This window comes from Gouania willdenowi, chromosome 14 (genome assembly GCF_900634775.1).
Source record: "Gouania willdenowi chromosome 14, fGouWil2.1, whole genome shotgun sequence".
Taxonomy (NCBI): Eukaryota; Metazoa; Chordata; class Actinopteri; order Blenniiformes; family Gobiesocidae; genus Gouania; species Gouania willdenowi.
In genome coordinates this window covers 5,765,813-5,786,949 of record NC_041057.1, presented here as the reverse complement: position 1 = coordinate 5,786,949, position 21,137 = coordinate 5,765,813, and the positions used below count along the sequence as shown (strand labels likewise).

The following is a 21,137-nucleotide window of genomic DNA, read 5'->3' as shown; positions in this document are numbered from 1 at the left end:
GATCTTACATTCTTAAATAAAAGTAATTACAAACATCTATAAAAGGGCCCAGTATGTTTTATAAAAATATAGTGGAATCAACTTCCAAGTTAAAATGCATTGAGGAGTAAAGTAGTTTAATAAGTTCTGATGTGGTTTACTGACACCTAGTGACCAGGTGTTTACATGCTATGTATATGTTGGCACAATCAAATGTTAAAAAAACATTATTAAAAGAATCCATTTGGACCTTTTTTGAGCGTTACAATAATTGAGCGGTGAAATATTGCGATGTATTGCAGAATTGATTTTTTCGTACACCCTTATCACCCAGTGTCTTGTGACCCCAGATTGGGTCCTCACCCCAAGGTTGAGAACCCCTGGCATAAGGAGAGTGAGCACTGATGAGGCTTACAGCTACCTCTTAGGAAACAGACTATCTATATCAAATCTATCTATAAAGCAAGGGACTCTGAGTGTGTCTGTGACTCAAATATCTCTGCGAATCAGGCTCAGATTGGCCTGAGACTTTCACATGGCTGCTGCTTGGTTTCAAAGTGTGCAACGTCGAATTTGTTTGGACTGCAATGATACCATTCATGAATTACTTCGTGAAATTGTCTTAAATACAGCTTTTGCAGAACAGCTTCAATGTTGACAGGTAGTCCATGGTAAACTCAGGATAAGTTTGAAGGCTGCTTAGAATCTACAGGAGTGACTGCCACAAAGGGCTTTTAAAAACGTCTAAAATGGGTCTAATATCCTAAAACAAAAAACCACACCCCTTAAATATTGGCATGCAAGTGTCCTCAGTGAGCAACGTTTATAATATGAGTAACAATTTAAAAAAGTGTGTGTGTGTGTGTGTGTGTGTGTGTGTGTGTGTTGTGTGTGTGTGTGTGTGTTGTGTGTGTGTGTGTGTGTGTGTGTGTGTGTGTGTGTGGTGTGGTGATTCAGAATTAAATTAGCATTAGGATTGGAGTGTTTACAAGGTCAGTTTAAGAGGATTTAACTTATATTCTGAATTAAAGCGGAATTAAAGCTCCCATGTAAACATCCATGAAAAAGCTACTTAACCTCAAATTTATGGAGGACCAAACCTGACAAAATAAAAGAATAACATTGAAATAAAAACAAAACAAAAATCATATTCATCAAGCTATGTTTAATTTTTGGAAATTCTTTTGTTGTTGCAACTTATATTTATGAATTTGTATTTACTTTGCAATTTTTCTTTTCTCACGTGCATTTAGTTATTCATTTCTTTTTAATGTTGGCAGGTTTGGTTCTCCACAAGGCTTGTGATTTGTGCTGAATGAGCTGACAGAGTCGAGCACCCACCCCCCTCCTGGTGGAGCGGGGCTCTATGTGCAGTCCTTCCTGCCCAGGCCTCAGAGCTCTGCGCGCAGCAGCGACGCCGCTCCGCTCCTCGGCCCCCATCAGGAAGTGATCGTGGAGGTAGGATGACATAGAGAGGGAGAGGGAGAGGTGGAAGACAAGCAAGCCGAGAGGGAGGCATCAGACCTGTGTGTGTGAGGAGGACCTGTATTTAAACCGCTTCCATCTGGGAAATATTCTGCAGAAATGCTCATAAAGGAATTGTAAGTAGGAGTGTGCGTGTGTGTCTGTGTGTGACATTGGGGGGAATAGGATGATTGCAGACAGGGTGATGTACGTCGATGTCCTGTATAGTGTGCTCCATCCATCCATCCATCCATCCACTCCGGGTCCGGGATCATCTTTACGCAGCAGCAGCTCTGAGCTCTCCATCAGCACGTACAGCAGCAGCCGCTGTTGCATCAGGCAGCTGTGCCCTTCACATCCACTGTGACGCTGTGCGTGGTGTCAAGCGGTGCACGTCCCTGTACTTTGGTGCTGCAGTGCATGATGGTGGTGTCTGATGGTGGAACCATCTCCATCTGAGCCGCTGTGGCCTTGTTATTGATGCGCGCAGCGGTGAAGGTGAAAGCACATTTCTACGGTGCCTGTGGAGGGGTTCAATGACCCGGGCTGGATGAGGAATGATGGGAGTCTGGGCACAGGTTGAGGAGGATGGAGGTGCATGCATGGGCGCAGGGCTTTAAAGGTTCTAAAGGACAAATGGAGAGCAGGGTACGGTATTAAAGGATATTTGATCGCGTTGTGTTGAGGGATCATGTTCAACCCACAGTTTAAACATGTTGTCTTTGCAGGCCTGTGAAACATTACACCATCAATGAGGCCTATAGATCAGATTAGCTGCAGGCTAAGATCTGATAAAGGACCAGGCCTTATATATAAATAAATGAAATGGATATCGATTGTCAAATCGAAACATTTTACTATTTCGGATGCAAACAGAATTGTAGATTCTTAGCTTAAATGTTCAAACACTGGCAGCCTTTGAAGTAATTTCAAAGTAATTTCTCTACATGTTTGTAGTGTAGAAAATAATGATTAAAATGAACCCTGTGGATCACATTTGATTGTTCCTATTGATCAAATACACACACCTTTACACCCCCCCTTCAGTACTTCAACGTCAGAGATAAGGGATGTAAATGTGACATCCCTTTCAGCTGATCTGAGGTCTACGGAAGAGGATAAGGGTCAATTTTGAGGCGAAAATAATTTTGGGGAAATTAAGAAATAAAGTCGAAATGTCAAGAATAAAGTTGATTTTTAGATAGATTATTGTCATTCATACATACTCAGCATAGGCGCATGCAGAACAAAATTTTTCACACAAGGCTCGACTTTAGGCTTTAAAAATAAAACCATAAAAACACACAATAAAACGGTGTAAAACACGCATTTGAAACAGTGATAAAGTGCTGACAGGGGATTAGTATTAGTTATTGCACTGGGTTTGTAATAAGTTATAGATTATTGTTAGATTTATTGCAGTTTAGTTGTTTATTTAAAGAATAAAGTTGAAATATAATGTTGAGATTAAAGTTGAAATTTCAAAAACAAAGTCAAAATACAATATCGTGATAAAAGTCGATGGTTTGCTGTTAAAGTCAAATCTACGCTTGCGGACTAGGACCAATTAAACCATATACAACAACAGTCTCCATCAAAACTGGCCCTCATCTGTAGTGTTCTTCCGGTACCTCTTTTTTTGTCCCAATATCCAGTTGCGTAGTATTGGCCGATACCGCGGTGTTTAAAAAAAAATATTATCTGTTTTTCGTCAAAAATCAGGTCCTCGATATCATTGACATTTTTCTCGTGTGTTGGGATGTTTGTTTGTCTTTCGGCACAAGGCACCGCGTTTGAAGAACAGTTTGATGCTGCATTTGGCATCGGCGTGTTAATAGTATATACTTGCCGATATCGATGCCAGCTTTTTAGTGCCGCATCGGGGCCATTCCCGATGCTAGTATTGGTATCAAGGCAACATTACTAATTTGTTTCCGTAGCTCCTCAATAGCCACAGGCGGACTGAATTCTCCACCTTTTCCAAACTTGACTGTTTTTTTCCTTCTGAACAAATTAAGTTTTTGGCAATATCTCTTCAAAGTCCTGAGAGAGATTACAACACTGTGTTTATGAACTAAAACAGAAATAATCTCTTTGTATTTAAATCCAACTTTGAAGTATAGTTTAACAAATTCATTGATACACAGCATTTTGTAGACGGCCATTATCTGCTGTTGTCATATGGTGAATTTGCCCTCGTCAGCTTCCGTAGACATGACTTTATTAGCAAACCTTTGACTTGTATGTTGAGTTCATTTTTTTAAATTTTGACTTTAATCTAATTTTTCAACTTTGATCCAAACAATATATTTCAACTTTAATCTCGATTTGCCCAAAATTATTCTTTCTATCAAAATTGGACCTAATCTGCTTCCGTAGAGGTCTGATCAGACTCTATTTGAAACATACTATTGTCATGATGCCCCCTCATATCTTTAATCAATCATTTCAAATAAAAAGCCAAGCTCAGGGTCAGAGTGATGGCACGGCTAAAGATCTGAAGTGATTAGGGTGAATCGAGGTCCCAGCAGTCTGCCCAGAACTTAATTAAATGGGTCCAGATAAAATGCTGAATACACTTAAGCACTGTCAACACACAGTCCACACACAAACACACAAAGATAGATAGTATCAAGGGGCTCAGAGAGGAGAATTGATCTGTACTGCTTCAGGACTCTCACCTGAGCCTCTGACCTAAATGAGAAAGGTTTTTACTTCTATTGGAGCTATTTACAGTATAAACAAGAGCAAACAGATGGAAAACAGCCAGCGACTGAAGAAAGCAGCGACAAAAAGAAAAGTAGACGGGACGGCAGAGAAGTGGAGATGGAGGTGTTGGTTTTCTGAGGGAACAGAAAGATATTTGATCCTCCTGTGGACTCACACAGGAACAGAATGTGAGCAAGGATAGGCTGAACCCCCTCGGAGTCACTGTAATCCTAATTATAACCCGTTGGAGTCAGTATAACCTAATCTTGGGCGATAAAACGATAACCATATATACAAAGTTCCTCCGTCAGATCCACTCAAAGTTCCCGCAAATACGTTGACAGAGATGCACGTTGCCAGCAACAATGATGAACTGGAAAATGGACTAAAAGCTAACTAAGCTAAGCTAACCCACAGACACATAAGACGACTTTATAAAAGGAAGTGACCAAGTAAAAAGTTCTCGGTTTACTGTCATCAATCCTTAAAGGGCCAACGATTTACATATGGTAGACTTGTATGGAAGGCTTAAAGCTAACATGTCACACGTCATGTGAAATAAATGTTAGCATAAAGCTAACGTCAGTATTCATCCGTCCCAACTTGTGAAACACAATATTTTTAAATTATATTTCACGTGATCACAAGACAAAGCTGGTCCCGTTAGACAGTCATGTAACTATTTTAATTATTACACCTACATATCCTGTTAATACTGCTCTCTGTAATTAACGATTTATTTATTTATTTGATTGGGACAGTGCATGTTAGTGATCACACATGAATACAAAATACATGAATGTAAACACGCCAGATTGTAGCCAGTGGCTAATTTCCATCTGTTGACCCAAATGGGGCCGGGGTCACCTTGGTTACAAGGGTTGGGTTCACATGGGGCTATATACAAAATAAGACAGTAAACCATACACAAATACCAGAAGTTGATAATGCCACACACGGGGTTAATTACACCCAGCTACCCCCCCCCACTATTACCCAGTGTTGCTATGAGTGAGAGGTTTGATTTGACCATAACTAGTTTTTCATTTGAGCTTTAAAAGAGCAGAATGTTGGGCATTCTCTCAGTGTTATCGGTAGACGAATTATATATTAGACTATTCTTAAATCATCAGCCTGATCTGGTTTAATCATAGGAAATCTGAGTGATATTTATCAACCAAAACTTTATGTAACTTTTTATCAGATGTAGAATGAACAAGATTCAGCAGAATAAGTTTATATTAAACAGTAACAAAATCAATTGGAGTTAAAGATTACGTTTAAATTAAGTATAAATAAGTATTTAAATTTGGCCTTTTTTCTACTGGTCCTTATTTGATATGTTAAAAAAAAAAAAAAAATCAATATTGATCATTATCGACTGAGGTGAAACACTTATATCTTGATACATTTTTCAGGCATATCGCCCAGCCCTAGTATAACCCTACTTTTAACTCCTCGGAGTCAGTATAACCGTAACTATAATGCTTCGGAGTCAGTAAAACCCTAATCATAACCTCAAAGTCAGAATAACTTTCATTTTTACCCCTCTGAGTCAGTATAACCCTAATTACAACCCCTCGGAGTCAGTATAACGAGTGAGATGAAGATAGCACAGGGATAACTTTAATTCACCTAAATTCTTTCTTGTGCTTTCCTCATATTGAGATGCCACACCTAAAAGTTTACAATAAATGTAATAGTGCAGTGGATTGTAAAAGTTGAAGGCAGATATCATTTAAAAAAAATAAAAGCTGTTCCCTGAATTCCGTCCTGTTTGGATGCTGAGTGACATTTGACATCACCGGCTGTCTCCGTCTTTCTTGCAGCATCTGCTCTCCCATCCAGTGTTTGGCTCGGACTCAGGCCCAGATTACATTCAGTGGAGAGTGCATGTGGACGTGCACGGATTATGGGAAATTTGGGCAAACCTCACACACTTATAAAACAATCAACAAAACCACACACTGTGCACATGTTTCATTGTGTTTTTGTGATACTTAACAACAGGGTCAGAGGAAGGAAGAAAGCAAGCTGCTGCTGTTTGTGAATGATTTAAAAAGCACAGATTTGTATCACAAAATGGTAATATTTGATCAGTTAGGTACACTTTAGCTGAATATGTAGTGATATATGTCTTTCAAAAAAAATACTGTGTGATCAAACTGTGACTGTATTTATATTTCTTAAATGAAGCAATCATAAATATTTTACTTTTTTCAATTGAAGAAACAATAAGGATTTTTTTTTGTGTGTGAATTATTTAAATTTAAAATACAAATAATGATCTAATTTCAGTGGTTCCCAACCTTTTTTGGATCGTGACCCCATTTTTACATCACAAATTTCTAGCAACCACAAATATAAAAATTCATACTGTATTTGATCTATTTATTCATTCAATTTTTTTCTCATTTTTCTTTTCTTTACACTGCATTTTATTTAAAGAGCGTGAAAGTACACTGTACAATTGTTTAAGATGATGTGTTGTGTTTTAATTTGAAAAAGACTATTTTTTTAAGAAAATAAATCTTAAATATATTTTTATTCATTAATTAATTGGTTAAAAGGTTGAAAAACACTGATCTAACACAATAAATGGATGATGATCTTTGTTTTGCGTTGAAATAATAGAAATTTAAAAAAAAAATGCTTCTTACCAAGACCTTAATTGGTTTATTAAATGTGTAAAGCATATGTAGAATATGGGTTTTTGAAATGACAAATAAATATATTCTTAAATTTATGGCGACAGGACGTGGAAAGTGAAAACAATACGTTCATTTTTACGTCTTTAAAAGCTATTAAAATTCTTATAATTTGTCCTATTATAAGTGGGTAAATTATACTTATTTATTAGTTTTTCCCTAAAGATTTTATTAAGAATTGAATTTTTGTTTGTCACTGATGAGCTTTTAAAGTTCATAAAAACAAAAACTCTTTCTGTTCGTGTTTCTTTTCAGTCCTCTCGATGAAGGAAATGAAGTAAACCATGTCCGTCATTTACTTTGCTGCAGGGTAGAAGATGATATTCATTAGCTGTTTGTTGTGTTTGTTGCATGTTTTCCATGCAGTGTGTGTTTATGTATGTACAGTACAGCTCATTACTGATCCCTGTTGGTTTACTGCTGCTCTACACAGGAGTCGTATAGGGACAGCTTCATGTTTATCATAAAACTAATGAATCAAACTGAAAGGTTCCCAGCCTGATTCATCTCTTAGCATCACGTTGTCCATTATCAAATTAAATATTGAGCATTTCACAGTCCCAGGCTCTTCTCATCTCTCTGCTTTAGGTGTTAAATCACTATCAGACATTGTAAAATTTAGTTCAACAACATTATTTGAACCCAAAACTAGTGTTTAATTACAATTTTTTGAGTGAATGGCGGTGAATGTAATATTTATTTTAATATAAAGTGGTTTATTGAGCTTCACTAATCCCATTGAGTCATAATTTCTTTCTTCTCTTTCAGTCGAGTAATACTTCCCATCTCTGTGGAAGAGGTAAGTTTTATACATGGTTGTTTGGTGCATGTTCGTCTATCATCTGTATACGTTTTTCATAACCACATGGTTTTAACTGAGGTCAATATGTTCGATTGATTTGATAAATGTCACGTTGGGACTGAAAGATGAGTTTGAGGTCACGCTGAGGAAGAAATGCTAAATTAAAACAGTCCTTTGTTCAGGCCTGCATTGTAAATAAGTCACCTGACACTTCCATAGCATTGTGTTTCCATTCCGTCCTCAATATAAAAGTAGATTTGTATCTTTTTCTGTGTTATTCAATTGAAAAATAAAAGTTGCTTTAAACAAAAAAAAAAAAAAATCACACAAAAAAATTGCATTTTAACACTTTTTTTAAATTATCAGTACAATTGTCAGACTATGCTACTTTAAAAGCATATATTGAAACTAAAAACCCAACAACTACAATGTGAGTGCTTGACTTCTATCATGATTCACATTAGCCACAAGAGTTCAACAACTCAAGGTTTGATTTGTAAACGCCCGCTTATGTTAGAGAAACCTAGTTTGTTTTTTACTCAAAACCATGAATTATGAACTATGTGCTTTGCCATCAATCTGACGATACGATACACGATTCACGACTTGCGTGCCACGATACGATGTATCCCGATTCTAAACAATACAATATACATCTCGATGCATCGCTATATCAATAATTACCATATTCACCTTTACAAGTACAAAATGGTATGAAATACAATTTATTTACATTTTTTTTTAAAGTTACAAGAACAAGTAAATGGTAACTAACTGTAATTCAAGTACCAATATTTATATTTTAAAAAAAAGTAACCACATCTATAAAAGTGCCCAGTATGTTTTATGAAAACAAAGTGCAATTAAATTCCAAGCTAATATGAGGTAGTTAAACAAAGTGTGATGTGGTTCATTGACATCTTATGACCGGGCATTTACGTGCTATGCAAATGTTAGCACAATAAAAAAAAAAAAAATCAAATAATACGATAATCGCACCGTGAAATAATGCAATATTTTGCCTTATTCCTTCTTACACCCTTATTACAAACTGTCACGACGGATGGGTGTGGTGGTGGACGTGGTGGAGGTAGCAGGCAGGCATAGTGTTCATCCAACCAGTACATGTTTATCAAGACTAACAAAAACCCAAATCCATAAACAGGAGGAGGCACAAGGAAAAGGCTCCTCATTTATCGACTTTGCGTGAAAACGGGTACAAATCTGAATTCACAATGTGAACATGTGACTCATGAAACATTCGTATCTGACCAATCCCGGCGCACCATTGATCGGGTGTTGATAAATGCGGTGGCTGAATTTGATAGTCATTACCATGTTACAGCCTCAAATATTCCAGGTTCGGAGGCCCCGCCCACTCAGGTCAAACAAACATGGGCAAGGAAATAAACTTTTCATAAATGAAACTCAGCATCCTAACAGCTGAGGTGATGAAAAACAAACACGTGCTTTTTGTTAATGTGAAAACTGGGATTTAGGGAGCTCGTTTAAAATGCTCTGTGAAAGACAATAACGGAGGCACTGAGCAGTGTTTCCGTATTGGAACGGACTCAGGCTGAGGTCTGAATTCAATTCTCAATAATGGCAAATGATGGTTTAAATGTAATGTTACTCATCCACAGCCTAAAAGCATAAATCCTTGCTATTAAGACAATTCTTTACATTTAGAAAAGCCAGGCTGGCCAGGGCGAGCCCACGCACCTCAGATCTGAGTGTACGAACGGTTGATAAATGAGGGCCAAGGAAGGTAACGTTGGACAATGAACCAGCAATCATTCAGTGTCCAAACACTCAGCTAATTAGTGGGGGACGCTTGATTGGGAACGAGCTGCACCAGAGTGCAAAACATGAGGCAGCTAATCACTTACAACCCAAACACACTGACATCACTGGGAGGTGGAGCCACGAGCAGGAATACAGGGCTACGTTCACACTACACGTCTTAATGCACGTGATTTTTTGTGTGTGTGGTTGTTCACATCACACATTCAATTTGTCGTCAATCAGTTTAGAGTATGAACGGAATGCAACCCTGAAGTGACCCGCATGCGCAGAAGAGGTCCTAAGGTGACCCATGACCCCACAGGCACGTACAGTGTTTACAGAAGTAAATATGGAGGCGTCCAGTGTAGGACTGTGTGTCACTCTGACAAAGTGTCTTTCCACCAGAAGTCAGCACTTTATAACCTTAAGGGCAGTAAAAAAATAAGAGAACTAGGTTTATCGCTCTAGCCGTTTAACCCGAACCCACCATGGCTGTTGTTTTTCCATGAGGCTTCTCCTGGGACTCAAAGTTATGACGTTTTCCAATGGTGATGACGTAGGAGTCGGATAAAAACCACCTCGGCCGTCAACACTGCAGTCGTATTGCAAAAAATCGGATACGTATCAAATTTAGGACCACTTAATTCCAGAAAGTTACTTTTGTCATATTTTTTTATAATGATGTGTTTATGGTATTTATTTATTTATTCAGAACACTTTTTTCAGGAAATGTACTTTGATCTCCTGACATGTTTCGACTGTCAACTGTCAGCCTTCCTCAGAGGCGTCTGCTGATTGCTTTGATTTAACATATTATATAAGAACGTTGTATTATAAGAATACTTGGTAGACATATCACGAAATACTAGTCCTCTTTGTTGCTGCGTGTTGACGATTATTTTGTCCAAATAACACAAGTAATGTGTCTAAATTTCTTTACACTAATTGTTTTTCACCGTAATAGATAATACAGTTTAACCAGTGTGGATTGAGTGAGACAATATATAAGCTATATCCCTCATTGTGGTGTTGTAAGCATTACTATGAGCTCTAATCCAACCCATGGATTAGAGGTGATTAGGAAATGAAAGAAGCTATTGTCCTTTGTTGCAACAATCACATGATCCGATCAGAAAAATGGGGGAAGTGATGTGAACAGAGATATAAGAAGAAGAAGAATCATCTTGGTACGTTGTGAAGGTTGAGATCAAAGTGTAAGGGAATAAAAGCACTTGATATTTCACCAGCTTCTATGAATGTAACTTAATAAATAAATCAAGCCGCGTTTGTCCGTCTTCTTTCCAGTACCAGGTGGGCCAGCTGTACTCTGTGGCAGAGGCCAGTAAGAATGAGACGGGCGGAGGCGAAGGAGTGGAGGTGTTAAAGAATGAACCCTACGAGAAGGATGGAGAGAAGGGACAATACACACACAAAATATACCATTTACAGAGGTAAAAAACAACTAAGATCTGATATTTTAACTCGTGGTTTTCTCTCTTGTTTTTACTCTATTTTTGTCATTTGTTTTTGCCTACTTGCACTAATAATAATGGCAATAATACTTTATATTTAAAAGCACAATAAAGGAAGTAAACACAAGAAATGAAAGTTGCACAGAATTAAAATGATTTAGTTAATTGATCACAACCACCAGTAAAATTTAACTCCTTCACTTTCTTGTCATTTTATTTGATTTATGTTTGTAATTGTATGTTAAAAGGTTTATATTAAACTCAACAGACTAAATTAAATGTGCCGTTCTTTGAGTGACGACTGTTTTCACTCTCTCACTTGTTTTCTGCATCAAAAATGTCTGGGGAGAAAAATATTGGGGATTTTATGTCATAAATTCTGGCTTTGTATATTATTTTATAGTTACATTTGAGACTTTCTTTTATGTTAGCTTAGCCCGAGGTTAGCTTGGCCTAGCATAACATTAAACAGCTTAGATTGAGCTTGATTATTGTCTGCTTAAGGTTATTTTTTGTGTTGTTATCTTTTCTTTTCTGTTCTATGTTTGATTCAAAATAACAAAACACATTATACCGTAAATACATGATAGCCTACTGCATTGAGTTAACTTTAGGAATAAACTGTTTTTTGTTCCTGCAGTAAAGTACCGTCATTCGTCAGAATGTTGGCTCCAGCTTCAGCACTAAATATCCACGAGAAAGCTTGGAACGCGTACCCATACTGCCGCACAGGTAACACACGCACAGACGCACACACTGAAACTGAAATGTAACCGAGGTTTTTCTCGACCTTCTTCCTAAATCGTGTCATTGAACAGCACCGAGGTCAGATGACAGGAGTGATATAAGTTCAACGTGAGGTTTATTCACAAGCAAAGTTTTGTATACCAGGCCCACACGTAGGTGGCTAGCTGTGTTTCCATAACCCTTGGAAATGCGCAAAATACTTAAATATTGCAAAAAAGTTTTTATGCTTTCACGAGGAGAAATTTCATACGTTTCAATATCAATAAATGTATATCGCGAAAGCGCCATGGAAACATTATTTCCGCAAATACACGTCACAGGTCACATGACCACTTCTCTCCGAGATAACATGGCGCGGTAGGTGTAAACAGAAAAGGAGACCGATGCATTTTTTTGCATTAGACTTTAAAAAATATTACTGCTACATTAGACGTGAAACAACCAAGGAATACGGGGTGTCATAAGGAGGTTTGGAGCATCCATCTTCCTTTAACTAAGTCTCGTGGGATGCGATTTCACGGGAGTTACGAGGCTCCCGCCCAAAAAAAACGTTCAATGGAAACACGTTCAAAGTATACTTTCTCGACATTTAGAACTATCGCTTTTATTTTGCAAAAATCTGTAATGGAAACACAGCTATTGTGTCTCTGTTCTCTCTATCTGTCTGTTTCTGTATCTGTCTGTGTATCTTCAAAAGCAACCAAACCTTGCACCGTACACCGTACAGGTCCAGACTTAACCTCGCCATATATCACAGTGCAGTCTAACTCTCCTCTGCTGCTGATTTTGAGGTCATAAAAACAGTTCACAGTTGTGGGAGAGTTCAAACCAAAGCAACAGCATTTCAGGGCCTATCAGACAGACATTTAAAAATACAGGAATAACCTTTTACCTTACCTAACTCAACCAATGTACTAAGATACTTAGAAGCTGGGTTTCAATTACAGATTTTCGCAAAATAAAAGTGATATTTCTAAATATCGATAAAGTAATTGCGCTTTGAACATGTTTCCATTGAACGTTGTTTTGGGCAGGAACCCCCGCAACCCCCGCAACTCATCCCGCGAGACTTCGCTGCAGAAAGACGGACGCTCAGAAATTCCTTATAACACTCTGCATTCCTTTGTTGTTTCACGTCTAATGTGGCAGTAATTTTGAAGTGTAATGCTCAGAAATTACTCGGTCTTCTCTTCTGTCCACACGTACCACATCATGTACCACAAAGTGTTTCCATGGCGTTTTTGCGACACATTGCTTGTGATCCTGAGACACCTGCTGATGACGCAGAGAGGTTCCCCCCATATTCACAAGAGCAATTGTCTATTTAAGCAACGTGCACCCTGTCCAAACTGCTAGCTAGAGTGTTCGCTACTTGTAGCATAGCATCTTTGTTGTTTATTGTGCTTAACTTGAAACGTCTGAAATACGGTATCTCCTCATGAAAGCGTCAAAACTTTTTAGCGATATTTGAGTGCTTTTTCGAGATTCAGGTGTTTCCATCACCAATTTTTATTGCGGTATTTAGATTTTGCGCATTTCCAAGGGTAATGGAAACCCAGCTAGCATTAACTGACAGGAAACAAAAGACTGAGGCTGGGACGCAGTGAATGTTGTGGCTTCGCTGAACATCCAAAGCGTGTCACAATTAAATTAAACTAAACATACCAAAACTAAAAAAAAAAGAATCTATACAAATAAATAAATGATGAAACAGATCAAATTTTAAAACACAAAATAATGAAAAATTATACCCAAAAATAAAAAATACTACTTAAAACAGTTTAATGGATAACATACAATTTTTGTATTGTGGGAGGACACATGATTGAACCAAATTTAAACGCAAAAACAAATTTATGAGCTGAACACAAAAATCTAAAACCTTTATGTACTTTTCTATGTACACAAAAAGCAAAATTGTGTTAGTGAGCACTCCGTGTAACATTTGTTCATTCGTTTTTCATTATGTAACAAAAACATGAAAAACGAAAAAAAAAAAAAAAACACTCATTATTTGATAATTTTTTTCAAAACCAAAATGAAAAAAAACGAAAAACGCCTTGTTTTTCAAATTCAAGCCTTTTTGCTTCGGTACAGAAAACGAAAAACGGAAAACAAACACCTTTATTCATTTTCTCCATTAAGGATTTGCCAAAGTACGTGACCCGGAAGTGAAGCGTTACACATTCCCAGATATCTTTAGCTCTGCAACACTTAGGAGTCTCTAAATCCTCCGAAATGTCCGTGAGGAGGTTCTGTGTCCAACACCAGCTGAAGAGAAAAGGACACGTTTTGGATGCACAGTTGGAAGCAGCGATCTTGTCATGCCGAACTAGCGTCGGATGAGAGTACACTTCTGGGTCAAATTCTCCTTTACTGAAATTATTCATCCTCCTAACAGATGTGGCATATCAAGCTGCTGATTGGACAGCATAATTATTGCACAGGTGTCCCTTAGCAAACAATAGAAAGCTAACATTTCTTAAAATATTTTTCAAACTTGGAACACAGTGACCAACATTTAGTTTAGTTTGTTACCAACTCTTGTTAGGACCAAGTATTGGTCTTTCTCCCTCTGTGCTGACCTTTCTGTGAGCTTCTTCTTTCACGCTCCCCCTTCGTCTCTCTGGCTCTGTCACCTTGAAGGAGCAGTTGAATAATTCATTATTGTGTCAAATGAGAGGAGGCATGCAATCGCTGGTGACTGTCAGGCATAACCCACACACACACACACACACACACACACACACACACACACACTCTGCCAGCAACTAGAAACAGCCATCTGTCAGCCAAACGCTTTGGATTGAACTGAGAAACTGAACAGACTTGTGAAGTATTTTCTGACAAACTGCTGCCATTAAGTCCTTATTTTTATACCAAAAATAATAATAATAATAATATTGCATCAATTTTATATAGTGCTTTTTTGTACACTCAAAGTCGCTTTACAGAATTAAGGGATTATTCTTTCACTCCACACTTAGTGGTGGTAAACTACGGACGCTTATTGCATTCACTGAAGAGAAAAAAGTTTAGGTTTTTCTGAATTGATGAGATAAAAAAAATAGGTAAATAAAAAAAATTGGCCTCATTTTCATAGGAAAAGTTTTTTGATTTTTCTGAGTTGTTGAAATAATTTATATATTTATCACATTGAGATAAAAATAAGTAAATAAAAATATTTGGCCCCACTTTTCTATTTTTATAAGAAAAGTTTTTTTGTGATTTTTCTGAGTTGATAAGATAATTTTTTACAGGAAATGCTTTTCTTTTTTTCTAATTTGATGAGATAATTTATATATTTCCTATAAAAAAAATATCTCATCAATTCAGAAAAACCTAAAAATATGTACTAAAAAAAACGCTTTTTTCTTTACTTATTATCTCATCAACTCAGAACAACCAAAACTTTTCATCTTCTGCGAATGCCATAAGCTTCTGTGCAATCCTTCTTGAATGTTCTCTAATGTGTTTTCTCTATTTGTGCATTCCTTTTCATGTGGCTCTGCAGTCATCACTGTAAGTATTTACATTTTCTTCATTTTAAAGTGTCTGTTTGGTGTCATCGCAGTGAGCGGACAGGCTGTCTGTGCCTGAGGAGGAAACACATTACACTGAAAGTTGAGACGGTCATTTGATCAGCAGAGCTGGTCGGCCATTATTAATATGCGTGTGCATGCGTGCATGGCGGCGTGTGTGCATGCGTGGCGTGTTGTATGTTCATGACTTGAATGATTCGAGTCTTACCGGCTGTGCATTTTCCGTCTGCTTTTTCTGCAGAACGAGTATATGAAAGATAACTTTCTGATCAAGATCGAGACGTGGCACAAACCAGATTTGGGACACGCTGACAATGTAAATGTTTAACCTCTGTGATGAGCTGTGGAGGTGCTTACGTTACGTATGCAGCAGCTGCAGCATCACCTGCAGTGGTTGGTGGTCCTTCGCTGACTGGAAGTCTCTGTCACAGGTACACGGCTTGGACGCAGAAACTTGGAAGAAGGTGGATGTAGTCTATATTGATATTGCAGACAGAAGCCAAGTAGAGCCAAAGGTAAATACATTTGATCTATGCTCCATATTAAAATAATAAAGATCTCTCTACTGAAATATTGTTGTTGGTTTTTTTCTTGGTGCTATTTCAGGACTTCAAACCAGAGGAGGACCCATGCAAGTTCAAATCAGTGAAAACAGGACGAGGACCCTTAGGACCAGACTGGAAGGTACAGCATCTTAAAGCTTCATCAGAATGCTTGTCATTAGGACAGTGGTTCTCAAACTTTTTGACAACCATCTGCACCCTTTGCCCCAAAATCATCCTGACAAATAACCAAAGGTGGAGTTTGAGTTTCTTGCCGGGGGGGGCAAAAGAAAAAATAGATGAATTAAGTATATAGATCGTCTCCAGATTCGTGCCAACCACAAGATGTGTAAGATATACAATAATGCAAAAATGATTAGTAAAATCAGGCCGGCGGCCGCTTTCTCATTCATTTTTACTGCAGTACCATAACATGAACTGCTGGGTTCAGTGTCAATTCACTATTTACATTGTGAAGAAGAATTGCGCAACAGAAGAAGAACCAACCTAAAGTCTCAAAAGTTGGGGACCATTTTACTAAAAACAATTATACTACATGCCTGAGGTAGAACTAACATCTGCAACATGAAACTAACAGTAATATGTTAGAATCAGAGTAGCAGAAAACTATTTTATAAAAAAAAACATTTTCAACTGTATTTACCTAAAGGAAAAAAGTATCATCATATTTCATAATGACTCACAAATCAAAAACTAAATGACACTAATTACCTGCATGAAAGGCAAATGTAAATGTGCAGTGTAGTCAAAAATACAGGAATTAAAGAAACATTGTTTGCAATCTGTGACAAAAAGCTTAAGAAATAAAAAAGGAAATTAATCAGTCATTTAAATGATTATTTTTGCACTTTAGCTCCACTTTACACTTTTGTTCCTGGTCACATATCTATTGCCTAATAATTTAATGCTCTTTTAATTTCTGCTACATTTTTAGGCTTATCATTATTACTTTTTTGTGTATAGGCGTTTTGTCTAGTGTTATTGATCTTAGAAAGACATTTGGCATGAAATTAAAAAAGTTTCTTGATAGATGTGGACTAAAATTGTGTGTCTGTCTGTGTGTGTGTGTGTTTATGCAGAAGGAACTGCCCAACAAGAAAGACTGCCCACACATGTGTGCCTATAAACTGGTCACCGTCAAGTTCAAGTGGTGGGGTCTGCAGAATAAAGTGGAGAACTTCATTCAAAAGGTTTGGAATCGATCATTTTGATAGATTCAGTGGGGGGTAGTGGAGAACAACAATTGGGGGCTCAACCGGATTTATTGAATTCCGATATATCCTGTTTCACAGGTGTTTTGCACTTTTAGTCGTTTGTGAATTTTAAAAAAATATATAGATATAAAACATTTTGATTTCCTGCATGAATGGAGTCTTTTATTGAAAACGTGAAAGTGCTCAATGCTTGTAAGAAGGCAGATTTGGTACTAATGGCCAGTTCGAAATTGCAATAAAACGAGCCGTTATTAACGGTTTGTTAGCAAAACTAATTCTAACTCCTGATCCTGAGGCTAAATCCGAGGGTGTTCATGAAGAACATTAAATTGTCGAGAGGTTATTGGATCCTGTTTCTAGAGTATAATTATAAAATGATAAAAACTTGCACTCATGAGATCCTTTTACAAACACTGCAACATCTAGCTCACACTTTTTTTTTTGGTCTGTTTAAAACTCATTTCAAATGAATATTAAGGTGATGTTACATTTTTCATAGTGCTGCAGAGCATTTTTTTTTACCCATGGTTAATATTTGCAAATGGGAACAAAATTAATGCTGGAAACACATTGTAGAGGAGCCATATTCTATATGACAACAATCCTTTTATAACTTGATTTCTTTCTGTTTACTGACAGCAAGAGAAGCGTCTGTTCACTAATTTCCACCGTCAGCTTTTCTGCTGGATTGACAAGTGGATTGAATTGAACATGGATGATATCCGCCGCATGGAAGAGGAGACGCGTAAGGAGCTAGACGAGGTAGGCCAGGAACTATGTTTGTATTTGGGTTTTCAATGGATGGAATGACAGAGATTAGGAATAGAACTAAAAGTGTTCTTGTAATTGTGTAGATGAGAGTGAAGGATCCAGTGAAAGGGATGGTGGCTATAGAGGATTGAGGCTTTGTCTGAATGTGAATGCTGCTGCTCATCAGGTATGTAGAAATGGTGATATTAATTAGATTAGTGGTGCCAAAACCTTTATTTTTCATGGACAACTTGCACGTCAGAAGAGGTTTCTGATTCTAAGTTGGGTATTCTGTCAGACTTCGTAAACTGACCTATTTTACTTGACTATGGAATATATTGTCAGAGAATGAATGCTGTAAATAGTTGGAACTAATTCTAATTTGGTGTATTATTATTAATAGAGCCTGACCAATATTGGATAATTATGGTTGATGCCAATACTGATATTCTTTGTTTTGTTATTTTAAAAACATTATATTCGATGTATCTACCGTAAACTGAAATATCAGTCGAAATATGAATAGATTATGACTAAATCTATTCACCGATATCTGATTTTGAAAAGGAAAAAGTGTATACTTGTTAACAAGTGTCCCTCTCGGTCAGTGGACGTGTCACTTTTCTCTTTGTGTCGCCACAGACCTGAGTACCCGGACACCAGCGGATTCACATCCTTTTTTTTTGTCTGTGACACGACGTCTGAAACCCCGCTCTGCAGTACCACCTGGTTTCCACAGACCAGGGACCAGGACCCAGTACACTCCCAGTCTTCAGCTTGTCTGCTCCAACCGATGCATTTATTCCATTAGGTCCTTCATTCAGTTTGTCCATCGTGCGTTTCCCTGTTAACTCCCCCGAGGCCTTCAGTAGCAACACGATAGATACTGAATGATATGCTGTCACTCTGTCCGTCTCTCTCTAAAATGCTCAAACTACAGAGAACAATGTCTTTTATTTCTGACAGTAAGAATTTATTTCTATTTAAAACACCCTAGTGGTATGTATATACAGTATACAGAGTAACAGGAAGCTAAATAGTTGTACTGAAGTATATATATATATATATGAATATATATAAATATAAAAACAAGGTTTTTAAAATTATTCTGTAAGTTTGTAGATGTTTTATCCAGACCAAGCCCTTTCTGCTCGTTTTTCTTTAGATTTGTTGATTTCTTTTTCAATTGTTCATCCTATACGTCTCTCTCTCTCTCTCTGCTTGTCTCATACTCTATATGGGCAAAATGTGCATTAGGGGCACATTTAGGATGTTGAAAATCATGGAATTTAAAGGTTGCAGTAGTATTCCCATTTTCTGTTCAACATGGGGTTGAATGATGAAGGTCTTTCCATTCCGTTACCTTTTTGTGGTAACGGAATGGGATGGAAAACATGAAAGATGGTCACAGCCCTCACACACTGAGGTACAACTCAATGGTTCCTGTTCTAATACCTAATGTCCTTCATTGCCCTTTTAAAAATTGACATCAAAAAGTTGTTCTCGGTTTCCATGGATATGATTGATGGTAACGGAGTGGAAAGGAAATTGAACCTGTATTACAAAAAAAACTAGCGGTACTAGAAAGCTAGGATTTTACTGCTTTATTAAGCAATACACACTTGATATTTCAGTGGGTAAAAATTTTATTTTTTTTTCTGAAAACAATATGTTAAAAAGTATCGGGCACGGACATATTTTTCCCCAAATGTGCCCTTAATGTAGTCTGTGTAGTCGGTATCGTGCTGGGAGTGCTACGTCGTTATGTTCTCATAATGCTCGGCTCTTTTCCTAAAACTTCTGTCACTACCTGTCGAGACGTTTCTTATATTTCCTGCAGCTTTGTGAGTGTGTGTGTGTGTGTGTGTGCGTGTGTGTGATGTTTGGTTTTCAAAGTCTCAAGCCAATATTTTTTAATCACTTCAACTGATCATTTGTGGCTCACAGTGCAGCGTTTAAAATGAAGACACGTAACTTAAGGCAGTGGTTCTCAACCTTGAGCCCATTTTTGCTTATTTTTATCCTTTTTCTGCAACTACACAAAACTTGCCATATTTTAGCCGATTTTCATCACATTTTCTTGCCATATTTTTGCTCCTTTTAATACATTTTTGCTACATTACTCCCATTTCTGCCACTTCTCCATCAAATTTCAATACCTTTTCTGCACATTTCTTTTCAACTTTCAAGACATTTTCAGCACTTATGAACCCTTTCCTCCACTTTTCTACCTAATGTTGCATATGTTGACCCATTATTGTCACTTTTAACCTTTTTTCACCATATTTCATGCTTGTTTTTGCCAATTTAACCACATTCAAAATGAGTCATGCCCATTATTTGACAGTTTACACTAATTGTTCCTACTTTTTCTGCCACTTTGAACCCTTTTTACCACTTTAGGTAAAGCTGTCTGCTTTTGGCCATTCTAATTTGCGACTTTTAACCAATTTCTGTGGTTTTTTAAAATCCAATTTCACCAACTTTTCCACCATTTTTGGTCACTTTACCATTTTATTTCTAATTAAAACATTTAAGTCTTTGAGATGACTGTATACTATGGCACAAATACTAAACTTCGTGGATAAAAGTGGATATTAATCAGATAAATAAATAAATGTGGTTATCACAGATTCATAGAACAATGGACCATCGTTTTGCTGACTTTAAGGATGGACCCCAAAAATCTCTCCCCTTTATTCCCCCTTATAGATGACCCTGTCTCCACATGACTGTGTTCAACCACCTTCAGGTACAGTAGGGGTCCCTGGTCTCTGGAACCTTTATTTTGAGGGCTGTAAAGGTTGAGAACCACTTACTTAAGAAAAGAGAGATGAAAAACACCAACGGTATCAGCCATGAACCAATGCTGGGACTCACTGTTGCTTTGGCCGTCACTCACATTGTGTCATCTCCAGTGGATAAATGGTCTTATCCAGCAAAAAGCAATAACCATCATGACACGTTGGTCTTTCTTCAACCGTGAACTTAAGTTTGTTTCTGTCGCAGCGTCAGTTTTAGTGAAAGCAGGGAAGAGTCGAGTTGGTTTGTTAATTTTCCAAAAACATCTTCTTTTTGGATGACGTTATGTTTTGTGGCTGGAAATGTAAGCTTGTTATTTTGTGTTGGTGTTTGTTTTCCCTACAAGCGTTCGCAATCTAATGCTTTTATGTCTGATGATTCATTTAAAGCTGAAGGAGTAATATTTTTGTTGCTGTTGTTGTTGACATTACTTTGGCCACTCCTGACTTAAAAATGTACTGTATATCAATAATTTAAATGATCCATCATCGTGGATTTGTTTTATCAGTGTGGAAACTTTAAAGAGCACACAACAGATACATGTACAGACATTTTTTTTTGTATTATTTTCTAACAATTTATCCACAATTTTATATACTT

The 21,137-nt window shown here is 37.3% G+C and overlaps 1 protein-coding gene across 1 annotated transcript; it reads left to right on the top strand.

The window, feature by feature from the left end:
• The first annotated feature begins 1,353 nt into the window (after positions 1–1,353).
• pitpnab (phosphatidylinositol transfer protein, alpha b) lies at positions 1,354–19,827 on the top strand. The gene is made up of 12 exons (XM_028467441.1): positions 1,354–1,580; positions 7,629–7,659; positions 10,753–10,898; positions 11,560–11,651; positions 15,181–15,188; positions 15,450–15,524; positions 15,640–15,723; positions 15,815–15,892; positions 16,851–16,961; positions 17,625–17,747; positions 17,840–17,922; positions 18,378–19,827. Exons 1-11 carry the CDS (start codon positions 1,564–1,566, stop codon positions 17,885–17,887), a joined length of 813 nt encoding a protein of 270 aa, XP_028323242.1. The 5' UTR covers positions 1,354–1,563; the 3' UTR covers positions 17,888–17,922; positions 18,378–19,827.
• The last annotated feature ends 1,310 nt before the right edge of the window (positions 19,828–21,137 follow it).

What these genes read in the sequence shown, in the direction of transcription:
- pitpnab (XM_028467441.1), top strand. An exon ending in GAAGCCAAGTAGAGCCAAAG is followed by an intron (nt 15,724 to 15,814) that starts GTAAATACATTT and finishes GTGCTATTTCAG; the next exon opens with GACTTCAAACCAGAGGAGGA. An exon ending in TGGAGAACTTCATTCAAAAG is followed by an intron (nt 16,962 to 17,624) that starts GTTTGGAATCGA and finishes GTTTACTGACAG; the next exon opens with CAAGAGAAGCGTCTGTTCAC.